Raw genomic sequence first — 24,007 nt, 5'->3', positions numbered from 1 at the left:
CATTGCTCAAATATAACATAAATGGTAAATTGTTGTGTAAATGCTAAATTGAGTGTGTGAGGTAATTAGGCAAATAAGATTAGTTGACCTTGTGAATGAGCCGCCCCACAGGATATTGTTACTAGTCCTTATAAAAGCAAAATGGAACCTTAAAGGGGCCAGCTCATTAAAAAATATATATATATATATTTTTTTTTTTTTAACTCTTTGACTGCCAAAAACGTTAAATAACGTTTAGTAAAATCCTATGGAGGAGTGCCAAATACGTTAAAAGACATTTTTTTCTCAAAACAGAGGTGAAACTAACCATTTTCTATTGTTGATTACTGAAAAACGGAATAAGGTAGAAACAAACTTTTTTTTCTGATGAAAGACGAGAGTCCAATCTTTCATTTGGTAGTATGTGTGTTTCCATAGTCCAAACACATAATTTTCTGTGGACCTTGAAAGATCAGTCAAAAATGCTTAAATCGGCTGGCACCCACGGCATCCCTTTTCTGAAAACGTCTGGCAGTCAAAGAGTTAATCATTATTGAGGAGAATTTCCTCACTGTTGATTACAGCCTGTGCCACTTTAGTCCCCACCCCCCCCCCCCCAATTTTTTTTTTTTTTTGTTTGTTTTGCATATCACCTCAGTTTGTCTTCACGGTCTACGCAAGAAGCCTTTTGATTGACAGGCCTTTCATCCTCCTTGACTTGAAGTGTGTGTGTGGGGGGGGGGGGGGGTCATTTTCTGATAGGCCAGCAAAGGCAGCCAATTAGAGCGGGACTGCGGCCCCAAGCAGTGAAAGTGGAAAAAGGGGAAAAGGGAACTCAGAGCCCTCCTCAAGACACAAACGAGCCGAGAGAGAGGAGAGCAAAAGTAGTGGAAGGTGTTTAACGACGACGTGAAATCCACTCAGGTGGGGTGGATTCCTTTTTTTTTTTTTTTTTTTTTCTCCAGTGGGGGGTACGCAGTCTTTAATGACGTCTGCTTGGGGAACTCGAGGTGAGTCTTGGCACTGTTTTTGGACATGCTGTTGACACTTAAGTTTATTTTCGTAACCCTCATATTTGACCCATGTCACCATATTGTATCGCTGCCGGAGCGGTTGGCCTATTTTGAAGTTTTTCATTGTTGAAAGTAGTTTTTTTGATATGAAAGTTTATTAAACATTACTGTTGCGGGTCGAATTGACCCATATCATCATCGGTCTCCCAGGTTAGACCACATGGCCCATTCTAAGGAAATGTAACGAATGTAATATAAAGTTTATATCTTGTCTTTTTTGTCACATGGTTATTTTGAACCAGCATAAAAAAAAAATTTGAGTTTTTTTTTTTTTTAAATAAATGCCACATTCATTGTATGCTCTTGGATTTCATATCTAGGCATTAAAAAAAAAGTTGTACAAACTGAATATTGATGTTTAATGCTTTTTAATGAGCTGAATTGATCAAGACCATTAGGCCAACTTTTAGCACACATTTTTTTAAAGTGGAAAAATGACAAATCCATAAAATATTACTCTAAAGGAGTTAAATATGTTTTTAATGGATCAAATTGACCCTGCAGGAAAAAAACGTATTTTAAGTGAGGGTGTTCCACTAAATTAATTAGTAATTGTGAAATCAGTTTTTTTTTTTTTTTAAATGGGTCAAACTGACCAATGGGAACATTTTTGCTGTTTGTGACGTATAAGTAAAAGCATCGTTAGCTTAATAGCGTAATTGCACAAGTTATTTTTAAGTTCTTGCCATATCAATATCAATAAAATGCTTGTAAAGAAATTGTGTTTTTTGTTTTCTTGTCAGTGTCTACGTTTTCAGTTATCGAGGTCACGGATTCAATTGAATTTAGTTTAACAAAAACGTAAAAAATAAAAAAAATACTTCGACAATTATGCTATTTAATTCTACTTACTAATAAGTAAACCCAACATTTTACGAACTTCAAAGGTTAATAAATAAGACGGTCGGGAGGCAGACGCACCCAAATGGACTCCGCGACGGTGGTGGATGACAGTCCGGGTTCCAGCCCGAGCTCCAGTCCGGCGGGCGGCGTCCCGCAGCAGGCCGGCGGCAGAGGGCGGCCCGCGGCGGCCAACGCGGCGCGGGAGAGGAGCCGCGTGCAGACCCTGAGGAACGCCTTCCTGGAGCTGCAACGGACGCTGCCGTCGGTGCCCCCCGACACCAAGCTTTCCAAACTGGACGTGTTGATCCTGGCCACCACCTACATTGCCCACTTGACTCGAACCCTGCAGGAGGAAGGCGCCGAGGACGGCGAGAGCACACGACACGCGGAGGCGTTACACTCGCTCAAGGGGGAAGGATACTTGCACCCGGTTAAGGTCAGTCGGCGGCTTCGAGTCAGCAAATTCATACAATCATAATAAACGTTTGTTAAAAAAAAAAAAGTTAAATTATGTATTTCTTAAAAAAAAAAAAAAAATTTTCATACAGATTCAAAACAATATATTATTTTGTTTTTCATGTAATAATATATGCATATATATTATAAAATAAGCATGACAATGTATGCCACCACATTAATACATATATAGATTGATGATTGCGTAATTGATTGCTATCACAAACTAGACTAAATCCTATTAAAATCAATTAAATTGCTATATTGTAACGTCTATATGTATTATTATTGAGCGGTATTTAAGTAAACATTTATGAATACATATTTGTAATATCATTTTACATTTAGTATTATTATGGAGTGTTGTCATTTAATAAATATATTGATCCCTACCAATAACATACTTGGCTCTCCAGGTACCACAAATATTAGTAAGGCTAAAATTACAACAATAAGTCGAGTTTAATTCCTAAAAAGCACATCTAATATTACTGAAAACTGCTGTAACATTATGCATAGAGGGAACATAAACACTGTATTTAAAGAAAGGGAAAAAAAATAACACTGAAATAACACATCAAAATTTGATTAAAAAAATTTACTTACAAAGAAAGTTTAAAAACTATTCTTAAAGATGAAATGTATTGCATTAAATGCAACTGAACTGCACTTAACCCACATATACCACACTTTTTTTAATTTTTTTTTTTAGAATCACCATTAAATGAAATAACAACAAATGCAATGTATTTTATTAGCGAGAGTTTTGTTAGGTCGTATATGAAATGTCTAATGTAAGTTGTTTCAATACCCCTCCTAACAGAAATGGCCAATGAGGTCCAGACTGTACGTGGGAGCGAGCGGGCATTTTCTGAACAATCCTGCAGAATCTGAGAACCGAGGCCCATCATCATCATCATCATCATCATCATCATCATCCTCATCCTCCAAGTAAAGCATCCAACTGGCTGCCATTTGCATGAGTGGTGCTGAAGGACATTTATTCCGCTGTATCTATACAGGGAGACGCTGTAAATTAATATATGATGTGATGTGTTTTTCCCTCAGTGTTGTCGTTTCAGTCTTGTTTGCATTGTGCAGGTCCGTACCACCCCGGTATGATCTTTGGCTGTAATAATAATGAGCCCGTCATGCTTGGTGTGTGCACTTTCAGCTTGAGACATTTGCACTAAAAATGCATGTGTGAATAACTTAACATCTGTCATGTGAAGTGGTCTGTCAGAGGGTCAACAATAGGGGGGCTCCCAGTCTCATGTTCCCTCCTGTTAGGTTTTTTTTTTTTTTTGCTACATGTGCATGCTTGGAAAAACAAAAATGTTGTTGTGAATTAAAAGATAAATTGTTCAAAAAGAATGTAATTATATTGTATCATATCTATCCAGGTTATTTAAAAGACAAGTAAAGAGCAATAATAACTGAAAAGTGGGTCATCATTTTTATTGCATTAATATGTTGCAAATTATTTTATTTTATTGCATACATTATTTTTTATGTAATTTAGGTATAGGTTTGTGCATTTTTTTTAAAATTTTCAAATTTATTTTTTAAAATAAATTAGGCTTTTTATTCATAAAAGTTTTGAAAAAAATTAAATATGTGAATTTACATTTTTAAATAAAATAATAAATTTTTTTTTTACTATGACACACTTTATAATTTAGATTTTTAATGCATTTATATTCACAAAATATTTTATAATATAATAGAATAGTAATTCAAAACCATTTTTACTCAACGTTTTCCATTTTATGATTGCATATTTTGTTTCATTAATATTGTAAATGAAACACATTGAAATACTTTTTTTTTTTTTTCATTTTGTTTCAAAGTCAATGAAGTCACTCGAGTTAAGGGGCGCAACCGACGCTCACATTAGCGCGCGCTCCGTAAACTCCACCAGAGCGGAAGTCCCGCCTTTTGGAGCGGAGGTCCCTCCTTTAGGAGCGGAAGTCCCTCCTTTGGACCGAAAGATGAGATCCGCAGGACGCCAAAACCTCGCTGCTGCTCGCCGCATTGCAACAAAATGATGACTTTTGGGGCAATCCTTCGACCAGGTGGAGACTGACGTGTGTGCAAAGGTAAGTAAAGCGACTTGGCTTGTAATAGAAGTAGAACGCATTGCACTCAGTGCACAATATTAGGCTGAAGGCCTTGGTTAGCTGTAGCATGTAGCTTAGCAGCTCGTGCGTTGACCACGTGGAAGACAAGCCAAGCTTGTTTACCGTTTCATTTATTGTTTAAAAACACATAATTAACGCAGGCTAACTGAATTATGTAATTTTCAAGAGCAGGGCATGGATTAAAGCAGTAAAGTAAAATACACAATATTTTGATTAGTTTCGATATTGTTTGTTTCAATAATGTTCTGGTTTTATTCTATTTTTTTTATATAACTTTTTACATCAATTAATGTCCTCCACAAAATACTTGGCTTTCCAAATAACACCATCATGGCCAAAATTGGTTTCAGCAACAATAGTAGGCCTTGTAATGCTTACACGTTTTCTTCCCCAATTAATATTGTAGGCCACGTGTGTAATTCTAGAGGGAAAACATGCGCATGAATTTATAAAATATAAATAATTTAATGAAATGTATGTTTTAAAAACTAGCATTCCCGTTTTCATTAATTGTATATATGATTTTTTTTTATGTCTTAAATGTATTTAATTCAGTGGTTCTTGTATACAAAAGTCCTGGTAGACAATGAATAATAACACAAACTAAAAAAAACACCGATTAAATGATCTCCTCACGATTGAATTTCGGTCAAGTTTGTGACTTTTTGAGGCCTGTCACCCATTGGCTTGCATCTCCTCCCTCGAGGCCGACGTTATTAATCATCTTGGTAGACAGGTGAAAGTGTCTATATTTGTAGTTAGACAGAGGGGGGACGTAGCCTCTCGGCCATTATTTATCTGCTCCTTGCAACCAGCGGACGCAAGGTCGTGGCAAGGGTGGTGACCCGTTGTTGAACCCTCGGCCTCAGACGCGCCACGCCCGGTCGTGCTCCCAAGCTGTGTTGTGGCTGTGCACTTTGACCTTTGGGTGATCCGTCAGCGGTATTGGCCATCCCGTCAGTACATCCGGCGAATCAATACGTCCCACTTTCAGTGTAATTTGTAAGTTTTTTTTTTTATACAATAAATATTAGCTCACTGGCTTTGAGAAGTGTACTTGCCAAATATATTTTTTTGAACAAGGCTAGATGGTGGACAATCAGATTATGCGCCACTGTAAATGTCAAACTTCAGCTTTTATGGGCAGTGTAAAAGGGGCTCGAACCTCAAACCACGGCTACTCTTGCAGCGCGAAATGATGAGTTTGCGTTTTTGCCGTTTACCCGTCAGACAAACGAGTGGTGAGACTGTGCCAACTGAATTAGTCGCTGCAAGACGGGAGCCATTTTGACAAACGTGTGGAGAATTACCTTAAACGAATATAAAAGTGATGCATCTTTTCTTTTCTTTTTTTCTCCCACTGATACAGATAAGCAGCTGTGAAATATGATCGCGTGCAGTCTCTGGTAAGTTCACTGTCCAAACTATCCCTCACTAACTAACCCGTCTTGGCACAAGCGCTAATGATGAGTTGACATTTTCGCCGTTTACCCATCAGACACTAGAGTGGTGATAGTGTGACAACTGAATGGCTTGATGGAAGACGATCAATAGATGTCTTGGTGCGCAAACACAATTAGTCTGAAAGTGTTTTTTTTTTTTCAGATAAGTGACCTTAAATCGGAAGACTTGCTCCATCTTGTCTCTGGTAAGAAAAGTTTCAAAATTGCTGCATTTCCTCTAATAGTGGCCGCCGTTTTTATTAACAATTTTTCCTGTGAGATTTATGACAAAAGAGTTTTATTAGCACAAATTGAATTGGGCTTTTGAAGGGTAGTTGAGAAATTGCACCCCAAAAAAGTTATTTAGTGATTTAAAATAGGTATGTAAACAACCAAAAACATTTTTTAGAGCGTTAAGGCAAAGAAACAATACTAGTGGATTAAAAAAAATTTTTTTTTCCTTCTATCCTTAAACCTCTATCCTTCTGTTATAAAGTGTGGCTCTAAAATGATTTGCGGAGGGAAAAGGAAGTATATATCTTTTTTTTTATATATATGCATCTGTTCAAATAGCAGCTGCCCATACTCAGCTGTTGCGTAAATAAGCGGCCCCTAGTTGAGGAAATGCAGCCTAAATGCATTTTGTCACAACTCTTAATGATGACTTCACCTTTTCGCCGTTTACCCATCAGACAACAGGGTGGTGACACTGTGATAACTGAACTTTGTGCAAGACCGGCGCATTGTCGGTGTGATAAATGGCCTGAAATTTTTGAAGCTGACTTGGTATTTTCTGTTTACAGATACACACATAAACGGTCAAGGAAGGGAAAGCCTACTTTAGCACATCTTAGGTATGTATGGACATAAATAGATTGTTTTCAACTGTCACGTCATGTCTTAAAATGTCATTCTGTAAAATAAATTATTACAAAATATCACGTTTGTGATTGTGCTTACTTGTCAGAACTGCAGTATATTTATAAAAACTCTCTTCCGCTACTCCTCCATGACACGGGCGTCTTCCCGCGGCGCGTAGGCGTAGATGAAGCGTAGGATGTCCTGGTGGAGTTGATCCAGGGCTCGATCCCTTCTGGCCAGGCTGTCTGCATCTCCCAGCTCACCGGGGAACGCGGCATCGGGCGGGATAACGAGCACAGACGCCCCTGTAGGGGAGAGGCGGCGGCGTCGAATACTTTGTGCCGTCATCGTGAAACGTGGACGCGTACCGTGCTTTAGAGTGACAGAGTTCTCGCAGAGGAGCACCGCAATCACGGCGTCTTCCTCCAGCACTCGCCGTCGCAGGCTTAATTTGCAGTGGGCCTCCGCTAAAGAGATCCTGTTTCAAGAAAACATGAAAACGGGCGCTTTTTTGGGGGGACGGTTCTAATACTGATTAAACTGTGATAAATGAAACAGAGCCTCGCTGATTTCTTTGAATCGTACGCTCTTGCCAACATGGTATTGTTTTTTTTTTTTTAATTTAGTTTGCAGGGTGTTTTCAGTTAGTTTTTTCAAAAAGGCTTGGTTTTAGTATTTAGTTTCCTTTCTTTAAAAAAAAAGTGTGTTGTGTGCAATATTTACTAAATACCATGGTAAAATGAAAAAGCGTTTCGGGTGAATTAAATGAAACCGCATGCAAGGCAAAAGTCAAAACACGCAAAACTGTCACCTTGTAGTGACGTCATCTGAAGGCGCTTTTTTTTATTGGCTGCTGCTAGGTGGCAGCACTTCCATGCGACACGGTCAAACGTCCTTATTCCGGTTAATATTTAAATAAAACTGGGCGTTTTCACTATAATTATAGTTTTGTAAATCTAAAATGTAGTTTTAGTAAAAAAAAAAAAAACATTTTCGTTTTTATTTTAAGTTAACGTCTCGATGGAAAAAAAAACCTTTTGTGGATCAAGAGGGAGGACTACGCCACCAAGTGGACAATAAGGATACTGCAGGTATTCATTACTTTTCAACATGGGTAAGAATGTACTAATGAGATAGTTTAGGACTTTTATTCTAAAGGTACTTTGTTTCTTTAACTTAATTTTTGGGAGGTATTGGTTGTTTAGTGGTCCCAGAAATGAACCCCTCAAAACATTGTGAAGCAACCGCTGTCAGAATGCTGCTTACAACAATTTGACAGAAGCAATGGACATCTTGATGCTGTGGCTTTGCGAGCGGACTGTGCGGCTGGCCATGTAGTAGCCGTGGATCATCTTCTGCGCACTGGCACTCAGGTCCACCTTCAGGTTTTGTGCGTAGGCCACCAGCTAGGAGTATAAAATGCGTTTAGCAACAACTGACGGATTTGAGATTAGCGTGTTTTCTCACCTCTTTGTAGTCTTGGCTGGAGAAGTTAAACAAGGACGGGTAGAGGCGTTCCCCGGGCTTGACTGCCTGCTGGAGGGTGTGGACGGTCTGCGCCAGCACCGCCTGCTTCCTTGCGTGATCTACGCACTGAACCACTAAGCCAAAGCTGTCTGCGAGCTGAGGCGGTATCTCGCCCATTTCCTGTGAGAGAGAATCTGCGGCACTGAACCGTCGCGTAGTCGGGTTATCAAAGCGACGCTTACCGCCGCTCCCAGCGCGGCGTCGTGCGCTCTCCCAGACCGCCGGGAAGGAGGAGTGGAGTCTGTGAGGGCCCAGAAGCTGCACAAGACCGGTAAGCAAAGCCGCTGGTCGACATCCTCGCCGTATTTCTTGCCGGGGATGAACACGGACACTGTGCGGCTGTCGAGAACTGACACAGAAATGACATGATTTAAAGCCAGACGTATTTTTCAAATTTGGTCTACCTGACTGAATGGCGTCCAGCTTGTCTTTCCGGAAGCTGCTCAGATCTCCCAGCATGCAAACGCCGCCATTGGCCAGCAGGGCGGAGCCGGCGTGGATGTTGGCGGTGCCCGCGCCGTGCTGGTCCTGGGACAGGGAAGCAAACAACTTCCCCGAAGCCGGATGCCGAACCCCGCGACGCGCCAGGCTCAAGCCGTAAGCCATCAACCTGACAAAAAGTTGAATTGCGAAGAATTAAATTGTGCATTGAGATCATTTCGCTGTCTACCAGGTTGCAGTACCGGTCCAATATGAGTTCGTCGTCTGTTGTGATCAGGAGATCCAAGTTGAATACTTTGTTTTTTGCGTCCGCTGCGGTTTGCACCAAACTGAGCAACAGGCTGAGCTTAAGCGTGTTGAAGAGGCCCGGCGGGACCACGTCCAGACCGAAGCAGTGAGTCAGCATGGCGGAGAAGCTCCAAGGAGAATCTCTGGTAACCTCAAGCAGCTCCTTGAACTTGTCGTTGATTTCATGCGGATCTACAAGTACAGATTACTTTGTATTATTTGACAAATGCACTCTAAAAAACGAATTATCGACCAACTTAATTGAATTGTTTCAAGTGGTAACACTCGATTGAATTAAGTTAATCCAAAATTAATATCAAATATTAAGTTTAATTAACTCAATTAAACTTAATGACCTCATACTTAATTGAATGTAATATGTTACATTGGATTAAGTTAACTCAATTTTTAAAGTGTGTAGGGGTGAATATTCCAGAGATGGCAAAAAAATGTATTCCTACCTCCCAAAATATTTCAAAACACATTCAGTTCTAGTAAAGCTGGGAAACCTTCTCCACGCTCATTCAGAAATGGTAAAAACAAAGTAACATTTTAAGGGTGTTGATTTTCCAAGAATGGCCCAAGACTGCGGTTTAGTTTGTAGTCGTTGCTGAATCGAACATTTATGAGTGGTAAAAAAAAAAAAAAGCCAGTATTTTGCTTGAATATAATTTTAAATGAGCAATTATGCCACCTAGTGGTTAATATTTTGGATTCACGTGTGTGTGCAAGGATGTTAGGAATTCAAGTTTGGATGGAAAAACTTGTCAGTCGTACCTGTGGGCTCATTTCTTTAAATTGAGATGATGAGAGAAAATTTTATGTGTAATAGTTTTCCATCTTAAATGTCAAGCTAGCAACTTAGCAAGCTAATGTGAATGTTTATCTTTGGCGCTCCGCCTTACATTCCGGCTCCCACGGTTGGACGCTGTTGGCCTCGACGCTCCAAGTGACGTTGGGCGAGCGGTGCACATGCGCGGGGATGCCGATCACTCGGTAGAGCCGACCGATGCTCATCACGTTGCACAGCTCATCTGCGGCGAGGGGGCAAAACAAAAGCAATGAGTCCCAAAGCGAGTAAAAAAAAAAAAAACTTGCATGCCAAACCAGCCGCTGCCAAGACAAACAAGCATGAGGCCCTTTTCGAAACAAAGATCGGGCTGTGTGCTTGTCGTAATGAGCGCCCCTTGCGCTTATTAACATGTCCGTAACGGGAAGCCGGTGTATTGGCTTCCAGAATATGTTAATCCCGGGCCGTTGAGTTTTGCTAAACCCTCCAGGGGTCGCGGCTGGACAGCGTTACGCGAGGGGACAGAAACACTTAATACCACACCGAGTCAGGCGCAGACAAGTATTTATTTGAACTCTTCCCCCCTTGCAAAGTTTGTGCTCCAAAGCGAGTTTCATTTAGCAAAAAAAGACGGACAATATTAATGAGCGATTTCCACTGATGTGACTGTGTGTAAATAGTAGAAATTAAAATCACATTATTCAAGTGTTGGGAGTGAACATAATGGATGAGGTGAGGTTTTTACAAACAAATATCAGCCATGTAAATGTTTGGCCTGTTAATTTAGGGCACGTCTTTTACCTTGTAAATGAAAGCTGATCCGCCACAAGTCACCGGCACTAATTTGATTTACTGTTCCTCCAGAAACAATGACATCGCTGTACAGTTGACCCTAGTAAAGTTGTGTTTTAATTCCACAATAATTTTTCCCTGTATGTCAATTAATCGGGAATAAAGTCTACAAGCGATGTTTTCAGTAACATTCCTGACTGGTTAGAATCTGCAAATACCCATAATTCATATTTAATTAATTGTATTTTACTGAGCTGCTTGAAAGTTCAGTTTCGACCAACCTGTTGCATTTCGTTTGACTTTTGAGGCATATTACCTGTAACTCCAAATACTTGCACTTTTTGTTACTTTTAGTGGAACGTTAGCTTGCTCACTTGACTTTGACATATTTAACTTATTTTTCTGCAAAATGCACAAAAAGTTACTTCGTATTCCAGTTACTAGCCCTTGTATGGGCAGAAATGAACCTCCACAACACACCAATTATCCCTAAAATGGTGAAATAAAATTATTACGACTCATTTTTATTACTTGCATTGCTCATAATTTACTGAACCGCCAGGCTCTTTTCTTGTCATCACACTTTTTTTTTTTTGTCTGTTATGCTTTTGTGATGTTTTGTTAGACTTTTGATGCATATTTTCCAAAAAATTGTGGTTGGGCTCCACTTTTTTATTTTATTTTATTTTTTTACTTTTAGTAGTATAGTGGCTTGCATACTTGACATTTACAGTTTGGGAACTTTTACTGTACTCTTATTGCTCTGGAAAAAGTAGCATGTTTTCTCTGAGGCAAACTACTAGACTTTGTAAGATATTTCTGAATGTGTGCACAACAACTAAAACGCGCTCTAAATTATATAAAGTAAATAATAAATCTACATATGGTATTTTGGTTGATATTGTGTTAGTGGAATATAAGTTAAGCAGCAAAATGCGGCCATTTTGCCACTTGCTGTCGACTGAAGATGACATCACAGTTGGCCTCAGGTAACAACCAATCACAGCTCAGCTTCAGAAAACAGGTGAGCTGTGATTGGTCGTTAGTTGATCCCTGAGCAACAGCTGCGTTTTGCTTCCTAACTCATATTCCACAAATGTAATATTAATCACAATGTCATGTTTAGACTAGTGAGGTCACAACTAATATGTTATTATCAATAAATGTTCTTCCACTTCAAATACACTTTACGTATACGCTACACTCTTACCTCTGAGAAACAGTGTGACCGACTGGTATCTGAGCGAGGTTTGTTGATAGGCACGGAAGACGTCGAGTGCATCGACGTGGATCAATTCCACGAGCTGCTTGTCTGTCTCGCAAAGACACACGCATAAAGTAAGGGATGCTTTTTTCCATAAGCGAAGAGGAAAAAATAGATTTAAATAATAAATGAGATTTTGTGAAAACAAATCAGAGCTTAACAATTACGGCGATTTCCGGTGTTCTCTCTCACCTCCCAACACTCTGAACTTGACATCCTCACTGAGAGGTGAATTGCAGGCCATGCAGATGAAGTTGTCTCTCACTGTTGCAGACTCGGTGGCTCCGGGCGTGTGAACCCGGATGGTGTGGAATCCTAAAACGAGAAAGTGCGGTGAAATTTCAATCATCTGACATTGTAGTTTTTGGAATTCTATAACCCGGGCCGTAGTTTGTCTTACCCATTGAGAAGGGACAGCGGTCGTTACTGCAGAGGAACCGAGCCGCTCGGGTGTATTTGGTGACCCTCGTGGTAGCGATGACCAGGCCCTCCATGAGGACGGGCCTCATGCTGTGGCGCATGCGAGGGAAACTGGCCAGGTCCAAGGTGTACTCAGGAAACGGTGGAAGGTGCGTCAGCTTCAAAATGACGTTCATCTCAACAGAATCAGAAGGAGCAGTCAAGTGATTGGCTGTATGACCCCGTGACCTCTAGTGGGTGCATTTTACAGGGACAGAAGAACTTAGCAAAAAGAGAGTAAAAACTAGATTCAGATTTCCCCAATCGATTTGATTTTGATTCACGAGAGTTCAGTTCGATTCGATTCACTTCAATTCAATCTGATATTGATACTTGTAACGATAATGACAATATCGTCGTCATGTTATAATATTTAAAGCAGCAGCACATCTGTTAAAATGAGAGGTAGTATTCCATTTTTGCAGTTCGAGCACCCTCTTGGTGGTTAGTTTATTAGTGCAATTTTATTTTAATTAGAAAGGATTGGCCACCAGTCATACCAGGAAATAATTTTGAGCCAATGGAAGCACATGACACGTGTTATAACCACTTAAGTGTTACACAAACATTGACATCAGCAAGGATGAGATGGCAATATTTTCATAGTTCTAATTCAATAATTGTAAATGAAAACGATTCTGAATTGTCTTAAAGTGCAAATAAGACAGGTCTTTCATAAATGTAAGAAAATACACGTGAACAGTAAATTGAGAAAACTGTACATGACAAAAAAATGAACAAATTCAGCCTTTATTCTATTTTCTTATAAAATTCGATCGATTATTTATTTATTTACTTTTTAAACCCGACCCTAGAAAAAAATAATTTATTTTAAAACATTCATGTCAGCTACTGTAGTTTCAGGTACCCTTGTTCATTTAAATATATATTTAACATATTGTTTATTACTATTGTTTTTATGAACGTGAAGATCAATTAATTCCAGTCTGTGTGTTGCTGAATATGCTCCCCTTTGAAACTAAAAACGATTTTCTCATACCTGGCACGCTGTTTGTATTTTCTCAACAAGTGACAGTTTCTTTAAGGCTGTGAAGCAAACCTGGAAGAAGTCATAACGAAGGTGAGAAGGCGGCATCGTCAGTGGGAGTTTTTAATTTAATATTAATCACACCGAACTTACAGACTGAAACAGGGCGGTTGCTCGCTGGTGGTCGTGTAATATGCAGTCGCCCAGTTCGGGGTCCACCTCAATCACATCTAAAGGATTGACGGTGATACAAAAGCGGTACATGGCCTCGTTGTAGTGGGAGTCTACGGCAAAAGAAGGAATTATTCGCATTAGCCTTAAGCTAGGTAAGTACTGAAATTCTAAAATTGAGTTTACCGTTAAAGGACTCGCAGTCTTTGGCGAGTTTCTTAAGGCCGCCGCTTGTGTTAAGGTAGGAAAGAATTGACGTTTGTAATGTGACTATGTTAGCCATTTTATTTGGCGTCCTTTTTGCTAATTGCTAATTCATGCTCGTCGCAAAAAAAACAAAATGGCAACCAGGCCCGAAAAGCGGGAGCAATTAAACTGACCTTATCAAAATGTGCCACCGAAAAGTAAATTTACTCGGATTCACGCAAGACATTTTCCAATAGTATTAATAATTTTTTCATAATCTCAATGACAACACTAGCTAAAACTAGTTTTCATTAACAATAATTTGTTTGTTGATCTGCAAACTTTCGCTCTAGGTGACATCGTTTCCATACCAGAGGTATGCCGATGTAGAGTTACGTCATCAAACACAGGCACAAGGTAAGTTCTCACATACTATCCTCTTAACGTACAAGGACATTTTTCTGGACTAAAAAAAAACTGGTTAAAATTCAGAATATACTCACTTCTCCGAATGCCACTCCACAATTGCTCTTGACATCAAAAGCAGGTTTAAAAAAAAAAGAAAAGAAAAAAAAAGTGAATTACCGTTTACTAATATTGCCGTTCACACAATTCACAGCAAATTGTGATGAAATATGGTTTCAAATCTCCAGGCAGACAGACACTTCAGGATTTTCTTTTATTACTGAGCAGTATCATAAACAAAACCAACTGAAGTCTTTGTAAAAACAACAACAACAAAAGCATTTAAACAAATGTGACCTGTGACAAAAACTGCTTTCTTGTGGTCTCAAGTAATTCTACAGTCTAGAGTTGAAGAATATTTAACGTGGGGTTTGTTTCACAGCAATTACACAAAAATAAGAAATCTACATATATATTTTACTGTCCAATTTTTGTCCTTTAAAGTCCAGTGACTTTTTTTTTTCCTGACAAGACGAAGTTAAGGCACATTTTTGGAGTGACATCAATGCTGAGTAAATGCCTTATTTCGTCAAATAGCCTCTTTCATATATATTTCTTTATTTATTTATATAAATACAAATGGGTAAAAAAAAAAAAATCTTTTGATCCTAGTTTGTTCCCAATAAAATCTGTTTTAAGTGCAGTTCCATATCATAGATGCTTCCTTTGGTTTTGTAGAATAAGCAACATGATGCCATTTGCTTCCCTTTAAGAAGTTACTCAGATGGACCGTCAGGGATATATTATAGGAATGAGTCATCAGAGGGCGGGGCGTACGAGAAACCCACAAAGGCGTCGTCGGCCTCCATCACGCTGGCATTGACGATGGAGTGCTCCTGGGTCCAACACACAGAGTTGGGCACCATCTCTTCAGTGAACTCAAGGTCAAAATTCGAGATGTCGGAGAAAGAGTTCTGGTATTTAAAAAAAAAAAAAGAAAAAAATATGGAAGAAATGTAATTAGAAACATGCAAATAAAAAGTACAAAAAAACAGGCAATGTATAGTACATAATGGCATTCCCAATCTTGTGCGGCTAAAATGTCATTAAAAAATTTTTTTTTACCACGTTGGGCGTAAATGGGGGAGGGATCTTCTTCTGTTCAAGGTCCTTCCAGTTGATGGAGGAGAAGAAGGGGTGCGTTTTGATCTCATTCTGGTAAAATAAATAAATAAACATTTATATGTACATTTATTTTTAGAAACATTTTTTGGGGTTGCAATGGCGTTGACTATTCCACTAGATGGCGCTAATACAGCACGTAAAAATGAGTCCACTCACAAAGTCGTCCCTTGCTCCCAGCCTGAGTGCTCCGTCCTTCTCCAGCAGGCCTTGCAGCAGCGACCAGGCCGAGTTGGACGCGCCGGCGCGCATTACCAGCGGCTTGTGCAGAATGTTGTCGTACATCTCGTGCGTGTCCCTGCTGTAAAACGGCGGCTACAGAAAAGGACGCCGATTAGATCAGAACTACGTCTTGACAGTCATTTCGTGGACTGAAGAGAATTCATACCAAACCAAATAGCATCTCATATAGCACGGAACCCAGACACCACCAGTCCACCGTGTTGTCATACGGCTGCTTCCTCAGCACCTCTGGAGCCAAGTACTGGTGGGCGGAAAAAAAAAAACATGAGTATGTGGTTGCCTCGGCTCTCACGATAGTTTCAGCAAACTCGGACTCAAAAGAACCGCCATTGTCAAAGTGGGTCGAGGTAAGTGAAAGGCGTACCTCGGGTGTGCCACAAAAAGTGCTTGTGGTATCCGTCTGGGAAATGCCTTCCTTGCACAAGCCAAAATCCGTCAAAACGATGTGACCCTTTAAAAGAGGACAGGACATGTTTTTAGACGACATGCGCCGCAACACGCATTTCATTTATTTACACCAAGTGACTGAGTGAGTCTATTGTCGGCTTCTCGCTGCCGTTATGGTAAGGGGGGAAATCATTAGGACGAGCTAATACAATCACATGCATTCTGTTCCAGATGGAGCTGGAAAAAGACTATGTGTGTATTACTAGCGTATGAGAAAAGCTAGCATAATGTGTGGTAGTATTTTAATGTAAGGGTGCCAACAATTGTGCTTATTGATCATGTCGGGGGCAGAGGTGGCAAATCCAGGTCCAGAAAGTATAAACCCTGCCACAGTTTGGCTTTAGCCTCAGTTACTAGCTAGTTAGCTCCCTAGCTAGCTCCCCAGGTGCTTGTTTACCTGCTAGGGAGCTAGCTAGCTAGCTAGCTAGCTAGCACGTGGGGCTAAAGTCAAAACTGTAGCAGGGTTTTCACTTTCTGGACCTGGATTTGCCATCTCTGGTCGGGGGCGGGACGGAGGGAATAATGGGGGAGTACTCACTTCGTGGTCCAGCAGGATATTTTCAGGCTTCAAGTCCCTGTAAGGAATGATCGCAATTTTAGTTTATTGCTATCTTCCATCTTGAATAGTCTTGTTTAAATGTCATGTTCTGATGTATGTCATGAGTCTATTCACCTGTAAACGATATTGAGCAAGTGCAGATAGCCAAGTGCGCTGGCCATTTCGGCAATGTAGAACCTGGCTCGGGGTTCCAAAAAGGTCCGCTCTTTTTGAAGGTGGAAGAAAAGCTGGAGACGACAGCAAGTCTGTCATTAGTCATCATTCAAAAACTGAGCATTATCATAAAGGCAGAATCTGTAATATGGAGAATTTTATTATTTCATTTGGTGAATAGATGCTAATGTTACATTTAATTTACATTTTGATTTAATCTGCATTTCATTTGTAAAATTGTAATAATTTCTGAAATATAATTTGTTTATATTGTGATTCGATTTTTGAAATCCCAATTACAATTTGTGCATCGTATTTAAATTTTTTCAAATGTATTTTTTAAATGTAATTTAATTTCAAAATGAGTCTGGAAGGTAAATAGTGTTTATATATTTAAGAAAAAAGTTAAAAATTGACAGACAGTGACATGTTTATTTACTTTATTTTAATTTGTGGCTGTAAAAACTTACAATTTGATGGTGAATAGGTACAAAGATTGCATTTTAATCTTAATTTAAATTTAATTCTCATTTAATTTATTTTAGTTGTTGCAGTTTAATACTTAAAAAAAACAAAACATTTTTGAAATTCCAAAATGTAAATATTAAATAATAATAATAATTATTTCCATTTAAAAACTTTTTAAATGGAAGTTTATGTAATTTATTTTTAATCAGATTTCATTTAATTATGTACTTTACTATAGTATTCTAATCTCTTGAGGATTTTTTTTTCTAATGTGGGGTTGTGCACTTTGAGCTTGCAACGTTCGCCTCCTTCCTTGTCAATATTAGCATGCTTGTTAATAGAAATGTCATGTTTTCTCTTGGCCGCTTTTTTGTAGGAAGATCCACAGAGGAAGTTGCCGCATAAGTTCCGATAAGAATGTTGACGTATGTGCGAGCTACAATTCGGCTTTCAGAGTCAAATTCCTCTGACAGCACTTGTGTGTTTTCCTTTATCCATCATCAGCTGTTTTTTTTTTTTTTTTTTTTTTTTTTTTTAAGCTCGTGACTCACTACTCACTTCCCCTCCGTTGACAAAATCCAAGACAAAATACAACTTGTCTGCGGTCTGGAAGGAGTAGTGGAGGCCCACCAGGAAGGGATGTTTCACGTTCTTCAGCAGCACGTTGCGCTCCGCCATGATGTGTTTTTGCTGACAAACAGAAAGATCAGCATGCGGTGCTGGAAACATGGACGCCATCTCGTTTTTTAGTGCAGACTTACCTCTTTTCTGTTGAGAATGACCTTTTTCTGTAGGACCTTTATGGCGTAATACTTGGCGTCCAGCTTCCTCTTGGCCAGGAACACCTGATTACGGTACAAATTTAAATCAGAGTATTTAAAGGTTCCTGTATGGTATTCTGTTATTAAATGATTTGCATACCTTCCCAAAGCTTCCCTTTCCGATGACTTTTAAAAAGTCAAAGTCAGTGGGCTTGGCGCTGAAAAACAAATGACGTGTCAATTTCCCAGGAAGGCCCTTGTGTAAATGTAAAACGTCACGTATTTTGAACATACTGTGGGTTTCCAGACGGTCCCAGGTTAATGTTTCCGGATGATGAGTTGTTCTGTCAAAGAGCAGAGATAAAACATTAGCGCGTGAGTTGAGTAAAAAAATAAATAAATCTATATTTGTTTTTTTGGACTCCGCAATGTCAAGATCAGCAGTTGACAAACTTTTTAGACTAAGTACCAAATACATAGCTAGTACAATTATCATGTGTTTGAATGCAATTATTTTGGTTTTATGTTAATCAGCCTGTTAATTAAAAAAAAAAAGAAGCTAATATTGAAACTAATGTTAAATTAGTCGGACCCTAGTACAAAACCTAAATAAAGAATTTCTCTAACTAAAAACAAAAAATAAATAATAAAATAATAATAATAAAAAAATAAAAATATGAACATTTTGAGCTCAACTTACTTTGTCGTCTTCATCTTCGGACGCGTCGGAGTTCTGCAAGTTTTGCATTTTGTCCATTAGCAGGAAACTCCTCACATCTGGGCTGTTCATATTAAAAGGACAACAGATGTGGTTCTTAATCAGTAGGCATGTAGTAGTATAGTATATTAAAACTGCCACACATCGACTCACAGTGCTGTTTAGCCTTGATGTTTGTTTTTTATCACACAAAAAAATGGCATTTATATAGGGGTGTGTAGACTTTTTCTATTTGTCCTTACTTGTTGCAAAGCTGCGGAAGGGACACGATGCCTTTAATGAACTCGTGCAAGCCGGCTCGTCTCTGCCTGATGAATTCTATTCCAAAAATGGACACGTGTGAAAAATATTGACGCTTACTAATTATAGAGAAGAAAAGTGGGCCGACACTCACCGGGTTCAAAGTTATCCCCGAAGATCCTCTTGGCGGGAATCTTCAAACTTAAAGATGGGAACTGTTTTTTTAACTAGAATGCAAAAAAAAAAAAAAAAAAACGGCAATGTGATGGTCACCGATGCACCACGTTTAAAGATTCAAAATGGCCGCCACTGACCGTGTTGTAGAGTTTATCGAACTCAGCGTATCGTCTGAAGACGAACCACTCCTGCTGCCCCACGTTGACGATCACTTTATAAACCTGAAAAAAAAGGCGAGAAAATCAAATTTTTGGAGGGTAAACAAACCCGGGAACACTTTTGACATACCGTGTAGCGCTTTTTCTTGTCCCTCTGCTCATTGTGGCACGGTATGCTGACGTTAGGCAGGTCCGATTGCTCCTCCATCTTGTGGAGGGTGAAAAAAGGTCACGAGGTTGCGCGCCGATGGTTCCTCCTTCCGGAGACGAGGAGTCAACGATGCATCCTGTCCCTGTTGGGATATAGAAACAAAAGGAAAATCAATCTATATATATAATATAGATAAATATATTCAATCTAAAATACAACCATTTAGAAAATAATACAAAATATTAGACAATTTTTTGATAGGAAAAATACAAAACTATAATATTTTCTATATAAAATATTAAAGAGAAAAATAGTACCATAATATATTACAAATAATGTTTGTAGAATTAGCACAAAAAAAGTAGAAACTAATAAAATATATTATATATGTACTTGTGGAATATAAATTTATATATTAAAAATATTTAAGATGGGAAATACAGACATTAAGAAATACCAAAATATTAGACAATTGTGAAAATATTAGACAAAAAATATAAGATACATAGATATATATTTTTAAAGAAATATATTTTTTTGAGTTTGAAAATGGTACAAAATATGGAATATCAGACAAAACAGAAATACAAAGACAATAATAGAAATAGACAATAAAAAATTTAGAATATTAGACAAAAATAAGAAACTCTTAGATGGAAATGTGTGAAAATAATAGGGGAAAGTAGTAAATGCAGACATATTATGGAAAATATTTGGTGAAAATGACAGTTATTACAATTAGGAAATTAAACAAAAATATTTGTGAATGTTAAAAAATGGCCTTGTTAAAAAAAAAAATCTTTCCATGTCGCCATATATACTTAAGCAGAAATCCATTCAAATAAGAGGACTAACACCAACTGCACAAGCGTACAGTATGAAAGTGGCCATGCGTTATGTCACGTCTTTGGACAAAGCTCTTTGTGTCCACATGTGAGCTCGTCCATTGTGCACCGTGCAGTGAGGTCAGCCTCGTTTGTTTAGGAGTCCCTTTGTCTCCGTCCGGCCGCAAGCCTCGTTGCTTTGGCCGCGTGTGTGCTTGCCGTGCACGCAGGAGGAAAAAACAAATGTTTCTCTATTGATCTGGCACTAAACGCATCCTGACAGGATGCGGCATTCTGCTCACGTCCAAGGGGGACTGGGGAGGGGGGGAGGTGGGCCTCTTTAGGATGCATCCAACGTGACACTAAGGCCTCCTCTTGTTTTGGCTTGGGTTTTCACTTTGCACTTATGATGAGGTTGCAAATCACCTGCGTCTCGATAATCATAGTAAGAAATACACTGCTCAAAAAAAATTAAGGGAATAAGTGGTCCCTTCATTTTTTGGAGCAGTGTATATAAATAAAAGTGGACATCGGGGATTTTCTAAGCGCGAGTCAAAACATTAGGTACACTTGCACAATCCAACCGGAGCCAAAGCAATAACACCAACTGTGTAAATCTAATCTAAAATATTTATCTAAAAATACAACTATGAGGGAAAAAATTAAAAATATATATAAATATGAAAAATTAAAAATACACAATTTTTAAAAATGGGGGAAAAGTACAATAACAAAAAATACACAAATAGATCATTTTATGGTAAAAGTAATACTGAAAAAATATCAAAATTTGAAAGATTTTAGATTAAAAAACTGGTTAAAACAAAGGGAAATAATCTCAAAAATATATACAAGAAGTTTAGAGTTAGACAAAAAAAAGTACAAATACACAACTATTAGAATATATATATATATATATATTGGGAAAAAGGTACAAAAAAATATTCAAGAAAAAAACGAAAACTCTTCAAACCTTTTTAGGGGAAAATTACAATAATGTTAGAAATAAATGCAAAAAACAACAACAACAAAAACTAATATATACATTGTAGTAGTATATAAGATCAATAATGAGAAAAAAAATACATAAACATTAGTAAGCCATTTAAATCCCATGTTGTTAGCATTGTTTTTAGCATTAGCCCACAATGGCAAATAGTTAGCGTTCAGTTTTATCTAACTTTTAAGTGTAATTCCCGCTCAATGGCCTAGTTGGTAGAATGTCCGCCCTGAGACTGGGAGGTCGTGGGGTCAGTCCCCGGCCGGGTCATACCAAAGACCATAAAAAATAAAAAAAAGGGACCCATTTGCCTTCCTGCTTGACACTCTGCATTAAGGGTTGGAATTGGGGGGGGCGGTTAGATCACCAAATGATTCTTGAGCACGGCTCCTGCTGCTGCTCACCGCTCTCTCAGGGGATGGGTCAAAGAAAGAATTTCACCCCACTTAGGTGTGTGTGACAATCAGTGATACTTTAAAAGAATTGTTTATTTTTAAACTCTTATTAAACGTATATGCAATACATTTTTTAAGTAGCATTTAAGTACAAATTTTATTCCCCCCCCCCCCCCCCTCATATTTAAATGCTGTGCTAAAGTTCGGCAGAAATGCTGAACCAATGAATGATAAATTAGTAGGGGAGGTCAGCTAGCAGCAAAATGCCTTCCATCTGTGCTCCACTCCAACACCTCAATGACCCAAACCCGCTTTTTAACATTCCAAAAAGAAGTTTTGTGCCAATAGGGGTAGTAACTTATGCAATATGTACAATTTCAGACAAACTGCTACTCCTACAAGTGGAATGCTGGAGTTGACCACACCCACCGGCAGGCACTGCTTATTGGATTGAATGAATACGAGGCAAAGGGGATTTAATCTGCTCCTTACTTCCCGTGTTCAAACCACAGCGTGAAGAAACATGTGCTGGCAGGCATAAATATGCCAGGGCTACTATGTGGAATCCAAAATAGAACGCTTCCTTCCTAAGAGGACATGCTTTTTTTCTTTGAGCACGAGGTCCAAGCATAAATTCACTAGTAAAATTGAAATTTTCTTTTAAAAAGTAACGACTCTAAGGATCTAAATCAGGAAAATTTTGCCTAAAGAGTCGCACTTTAAATAAATACTCAAAATAATACAAAAACATTGGGGGCGGGGATACAAAAATGTTTTTGTTTTTTTTACAATTACAAGCAAATATACTGTAGAAATCTTAAGGATCAACTTAGCTTAGTGAACAATGCAAAAATGTCAGTATTTTTTTTTACGTAGATGAAAATGCAACGATATTTGGAAGGAAAGAAATTCCGAGACAAAAAAACATACACACAAATACAGTAAATATTCCACGCCCAAATGAATCCATCCAATATTTAATGAAAAACAAAGAAATTGTATGTTGGAATGAATTAAGAGGCTTCAATATAGTTTTTTGGCATGGGGACCCCTAGTGGTAAGCAAAACAACCACTGATACAAATATAATTTGCAAATAGCATAAATGAATTTCAAACACAGAATGAATGGAAATATTTGATCAACCCATGTCAAGAAAATGAAGCAAGATTCGGATTAAAGTCCAGTTTCAGATCAGTTTTATTTCACTTTTACACAAATTTGATCTAGGAAAAACTGTTTGCTTTTAAACATTTACGCCCCCCCCCCCACCACCACCACCACACACACTATCATTCAAGTACAGATTTTTTTATTTCTCCATATTTGAGCACAATGTATCTTAGCAGGGTATTTGTCAAAATCGTTTGAACCAATGAGGAAGTAAAAAAGAAAATAGACTAGCTTGATTACGCTAATTCGTTCTAGAGATGAACTTCATTTAAATAGCAGTACCATAAAATCAATGAGCAATATGGAAAGTCGGTGTTACGTAATAGCGGCGGTAACGTAAGCGCCAATACGTGCGCACAGATTAATACGTAAATTAAACCGCTACGTGTGCCAAGCGCAAAATATTCCCCACCACTAGTAGCCATCGCGATGTTAGCGATGCAAGGTGACGTTTTGCGAGCTCGTACCTTTCGGTGTTTCCAGGCGGCGCTCCTCCGAACCCTCGATTACGCCAACATTTTTGGTGTTTTCGTTGGGTTGAAGGGACCCGTCGCCCCCTAAAAACACCCTCCAATATGTCACGGGTGGTGATGTTCTGCTGCTACCTGTGAGATTCAGCACAGCCAAGCAGGAAACATCCGTCTTTCCTGTTCGGGAAAGTTCCGATGTAAATTCGTCACGGGACCTGAAGGCAACAGGCGTTTGTGGTCCACCTTGAATGCACGTTTCTATTTCCGGTGTACACTTTCAAAATAAAATACAGGAAACGTTAAATTACGTGTAAACAACCACGGAGGGATAGACAGATTCTGTCTGTTAAAACACATGATATCCAAATTATTTTTGAGCCGGCCCTTTAAAGCTCGCAAATGTGTAAAAGCCCGAGCACATGCATTCATGGCGTTCAGCTTTTACAACAATTCCGGTTTTATGTACTTCGCCTGACACACTTTACACAGATGATGACTCAAAAATGCAGTCGAGTCGGAAAAAAAATTGTTAAATGGGGCCACCTACAGGCGTTTGTACAACACGCTACAAAATTAAAACACTTGTTCGATATGTATTATTTTGGATTGAGAACAAACTAAAAAAAAAAAACACTAAAGCTTGAGTTTATTCATATGGAGTCGTAATTGGGGTAACTGGTAAAGGCCCAAAGGTGGAAACATAAACAAATATTTAATAAATAAATAAAAATACTAGGGAAAAAAATATTAGATGAAAAATACTGGTTAAAAAAATATAAGAAA

The 24,007-nt window shown here is 38.6% G+C and overlaps 3 protein-coding genes and 3 long non-coding RNA genes across 10 annotated transcripts; 4 read left to right on the top strand and 2 right to left on the bottom strand.

Annotated features, from left to right (window-relative positions):
- The first annotated feature begins 534 nt into the window (after positions 1–534).
- tcf24 (transcription factor 24) lies at positions 535–3,671 on the top strand. 2 transcript variants are annotated; one of them, XM_077553828.1, is made up of 3 exons: positions 535–989; positions 1,940–2,331; positions 3,175–3,671. In XM_077553828.1, exons 2-3 carry the CDS (start codon positions 1,978–1,980, stop codon positions 3,304–3,306), a joined length of 486 nt encoding a protein of 161 aa, XP_077409954.1. In that variant the 5' UTR covers positions 535–989; positions 1,940–1,977; the 3' UTR covers positions 3,307–3,671. The 2 variants fall into 2 exon arrangements, with proteins under 2 accessions (XP_077409954.1, XP_077409953.1); XM_077553827.1 differs by having other exon boundaries at positions 535–2,331.
- On the bottom strand, positions 1,404–14,115 carry mcmdc2 (minichromosome maintenance domain containing 2). 2 transcript variants are annotated; one of them, XM_077553822.1, is made up of 15 exons: positions 13,702–14,114; positions 13,498–13,628; positions 13,357–13,416; positions 12,298–12,493; positions 12,090–12,212; positions 11,844–11,945; positions 9,957–10,085; positions 9,006–9,243; positions 8,727–8,932; positions 8,505–8,671; positions 8,263–8,442; positions 8,062–8,201; positions 7,164–7,273; positions 6,895–7,100; positions 1,404–2,238 (listed from the first exon to the last, which is right to left on the bottom strand). In XM_077553822.1, exons 1-14 carry the CDS (start codon positions 13,796–13,798, stop codon positions 6,934–6,936), a joined length of 2,046 nt encoding a protein of 681 aa, XP_077409948.1. In that variant the 5' UTR covers positions 13,799–14,114; the 3' UTR covers positions 1,404–2,238; positions 6,895–6,933. The 2 variants fall into 2 exon arrangements, with proteins under 2 accessions (XP_077409948.1, XP_077409947.1); XM_077553821.1 differs by having other exon boundaries at positions 6,895–7,273; positions 13,702–14,115.
- On the top strand, positions 4,298–7,344 carry LOC144040041 (uncharacterized). 2 transcript variants are annotated; one of them, XR_013289610.1, is made up of 5 exons: positions 4,298–4,450; positions 5,862–5,898; positions 6,098–6,140; positions 6,738–6,788; positions 6,974–7,344. It is a non-coding gene; the product is annotated as an uncharacterized LOC144040041 (long non-coding RNA). The 2 variants fall into 2 exon arrangements; XR_013289611.1 differs by having other exon boundaries at positions 6,902–7,344.
- Positions 7,923–11,135, top strand: LOC144040043 (uncharacterized). The gene is made up of 3 exons (XR_013289614.1): positions 7,923–8,185; positions 8,273–8,919; positions 8,996–11,135. It is a non-coding gene; the product is annotated as an uncharacterized LOC144040043 (long non-coding RNA).
- On the top strand, positions 13,288–18,082 carry LOC144040042 (uncharacterized). Of its 2 annotated transcripts, XR_013289613.1 has the most exons (4): positions 13,288–13,437; positions 13,500–13,670; positions 14,055–14,118; positions 17,698–18,082. It is a non-coding gene; the product is annotated as an uncharacterized LOC144040042 (long non-coding RNA). The 2 variants fall into 2 exon arrangements; XR_013289612.1 differs by lacking the exon at positions 13,288–13,437 and having other exon boundaries at positions 13,444–13,670.
- sgk3 (serum/glucocorticoid regulated kinase family member 3) lies at positions 14,362–23,447 on the bottom strand. Its single transcript, XM_077553823.1, has 17 exons — positions 23,222–23,447; positions 19,343–19,505; positions 19,192–19,275; positions 19,032–19,104; positions 18,880–18,955; positions 18,620–18,701; positions 18,214–18,263; positions 18,080–18,137; positions 17,920–18,003; positions 17,717–17,848; positions 16,652–16,764; positions 16,517–16,553; positions 15,896–15,982; positions 15,677–15,772; positions 15,448–15,603; positions 15,232–15,321; positions 14,362–15,080 (listed from the first exon to the last, which is right to left on the bottom strand). The coding sequence occupies exons 2-17, from the start codon at positions 19,418–19,420 to the stop codon at positions 14,910–14,912; spliced, it is 1,467 nt and encodes a 488-aa protein (XP_077409949.1). The 5' UTR covers positions 19,421–19,505; positions 23,222–23,447; the 3' UTR covers positions 14,362–14,909.
- Positions 23,448–24,007: the final 560 nt, after the last annotated feature.

The sequence above is a fragment of the Vanacampus margaritifer genome, chromosome 20 (genome assembly GCF_051991255.1).
Source record: "Vanacampus margaritifer isolate UIUO_Vmar chromosome 20, RoL_Vmar_1.0, whole genome shotgun sequence".
Lineage (NCBI taxonomy): Eukaryota > Metazoa > Chordata > Actinopteri > Syngnathiformes > Syngnathidae > Vanacampus > Vanacampus margaritifer.
This window is presented reverse-complemented; position numbering and strand designations above follow the sequence as displayed.

What these genes read in the sequence shown, in the direction of transcription:
- tcf24 (XM_077553828.1), top strand. Translation starts at nt 1,978, where the DNA reads ATGGACTCCGCGACGGTGGTGGATGACAGTCCGGGTTCCAGCCCGAGC. An exon ending in GATACTTGCACCCGGTTAAG is followed by an intron (nt 2,332 to 3,174) that starts GTCAGTCGGCGG and finishes CCCTCCTAACAG; the next exon opens with AAATGGCCAATGAGGTCCAG.
- mcmdc2 (XM_077553821.1), bottom strand. Translation starts at nt 13,798, where the DNA reads ATGGCTAACATAGTCACATTACAAACGTCAATTCTTTCCTACCTTAAC. An exon ending in CAACCGCCCTGTTTCAGTCT is followed by an intron (nt 13,417 to 13,497) that starts GTAAGTTCGGTG and finishes GACTTCTTCCAG; the next exon opens with GTTTGCTTCACAGCCTTAAA. An exon ending in CCAACCGTGGGAGCCGGAAT is followed by an intron (nt 9,244 to 9,956) that starts GTAAGGCGGAGC and finishes CTGTACTTGTAG; the next exon opens with ATCCGCATGAAATCAACGAC.
- sgk3 (XM_077553823.1), bottom strand. Translation starts at nt 19,420, where the DNA reads ATGGAGGAGCAATCGGACCTGCCTAACGTCAGCATACCGTGCCACAAT. An exon ending in CGGGGATAACTTTGAACCCG is followed by an intron (nt 18,956 to 19,031) that starts GTGAGTGTCGGC and finishes TTTTTGGAATAG; the next exon opens with AATTCATCAGGCAGAGACGA. An exon ending in ATATCCTGCTGGACCACGAA is followed by an intron (nt 15,983 to 16,516) that starts GTGAGTACTCCC and finishes CCTCTTTTAAAG; the next exon opens with GGTCACATCGTTTTGACGGA.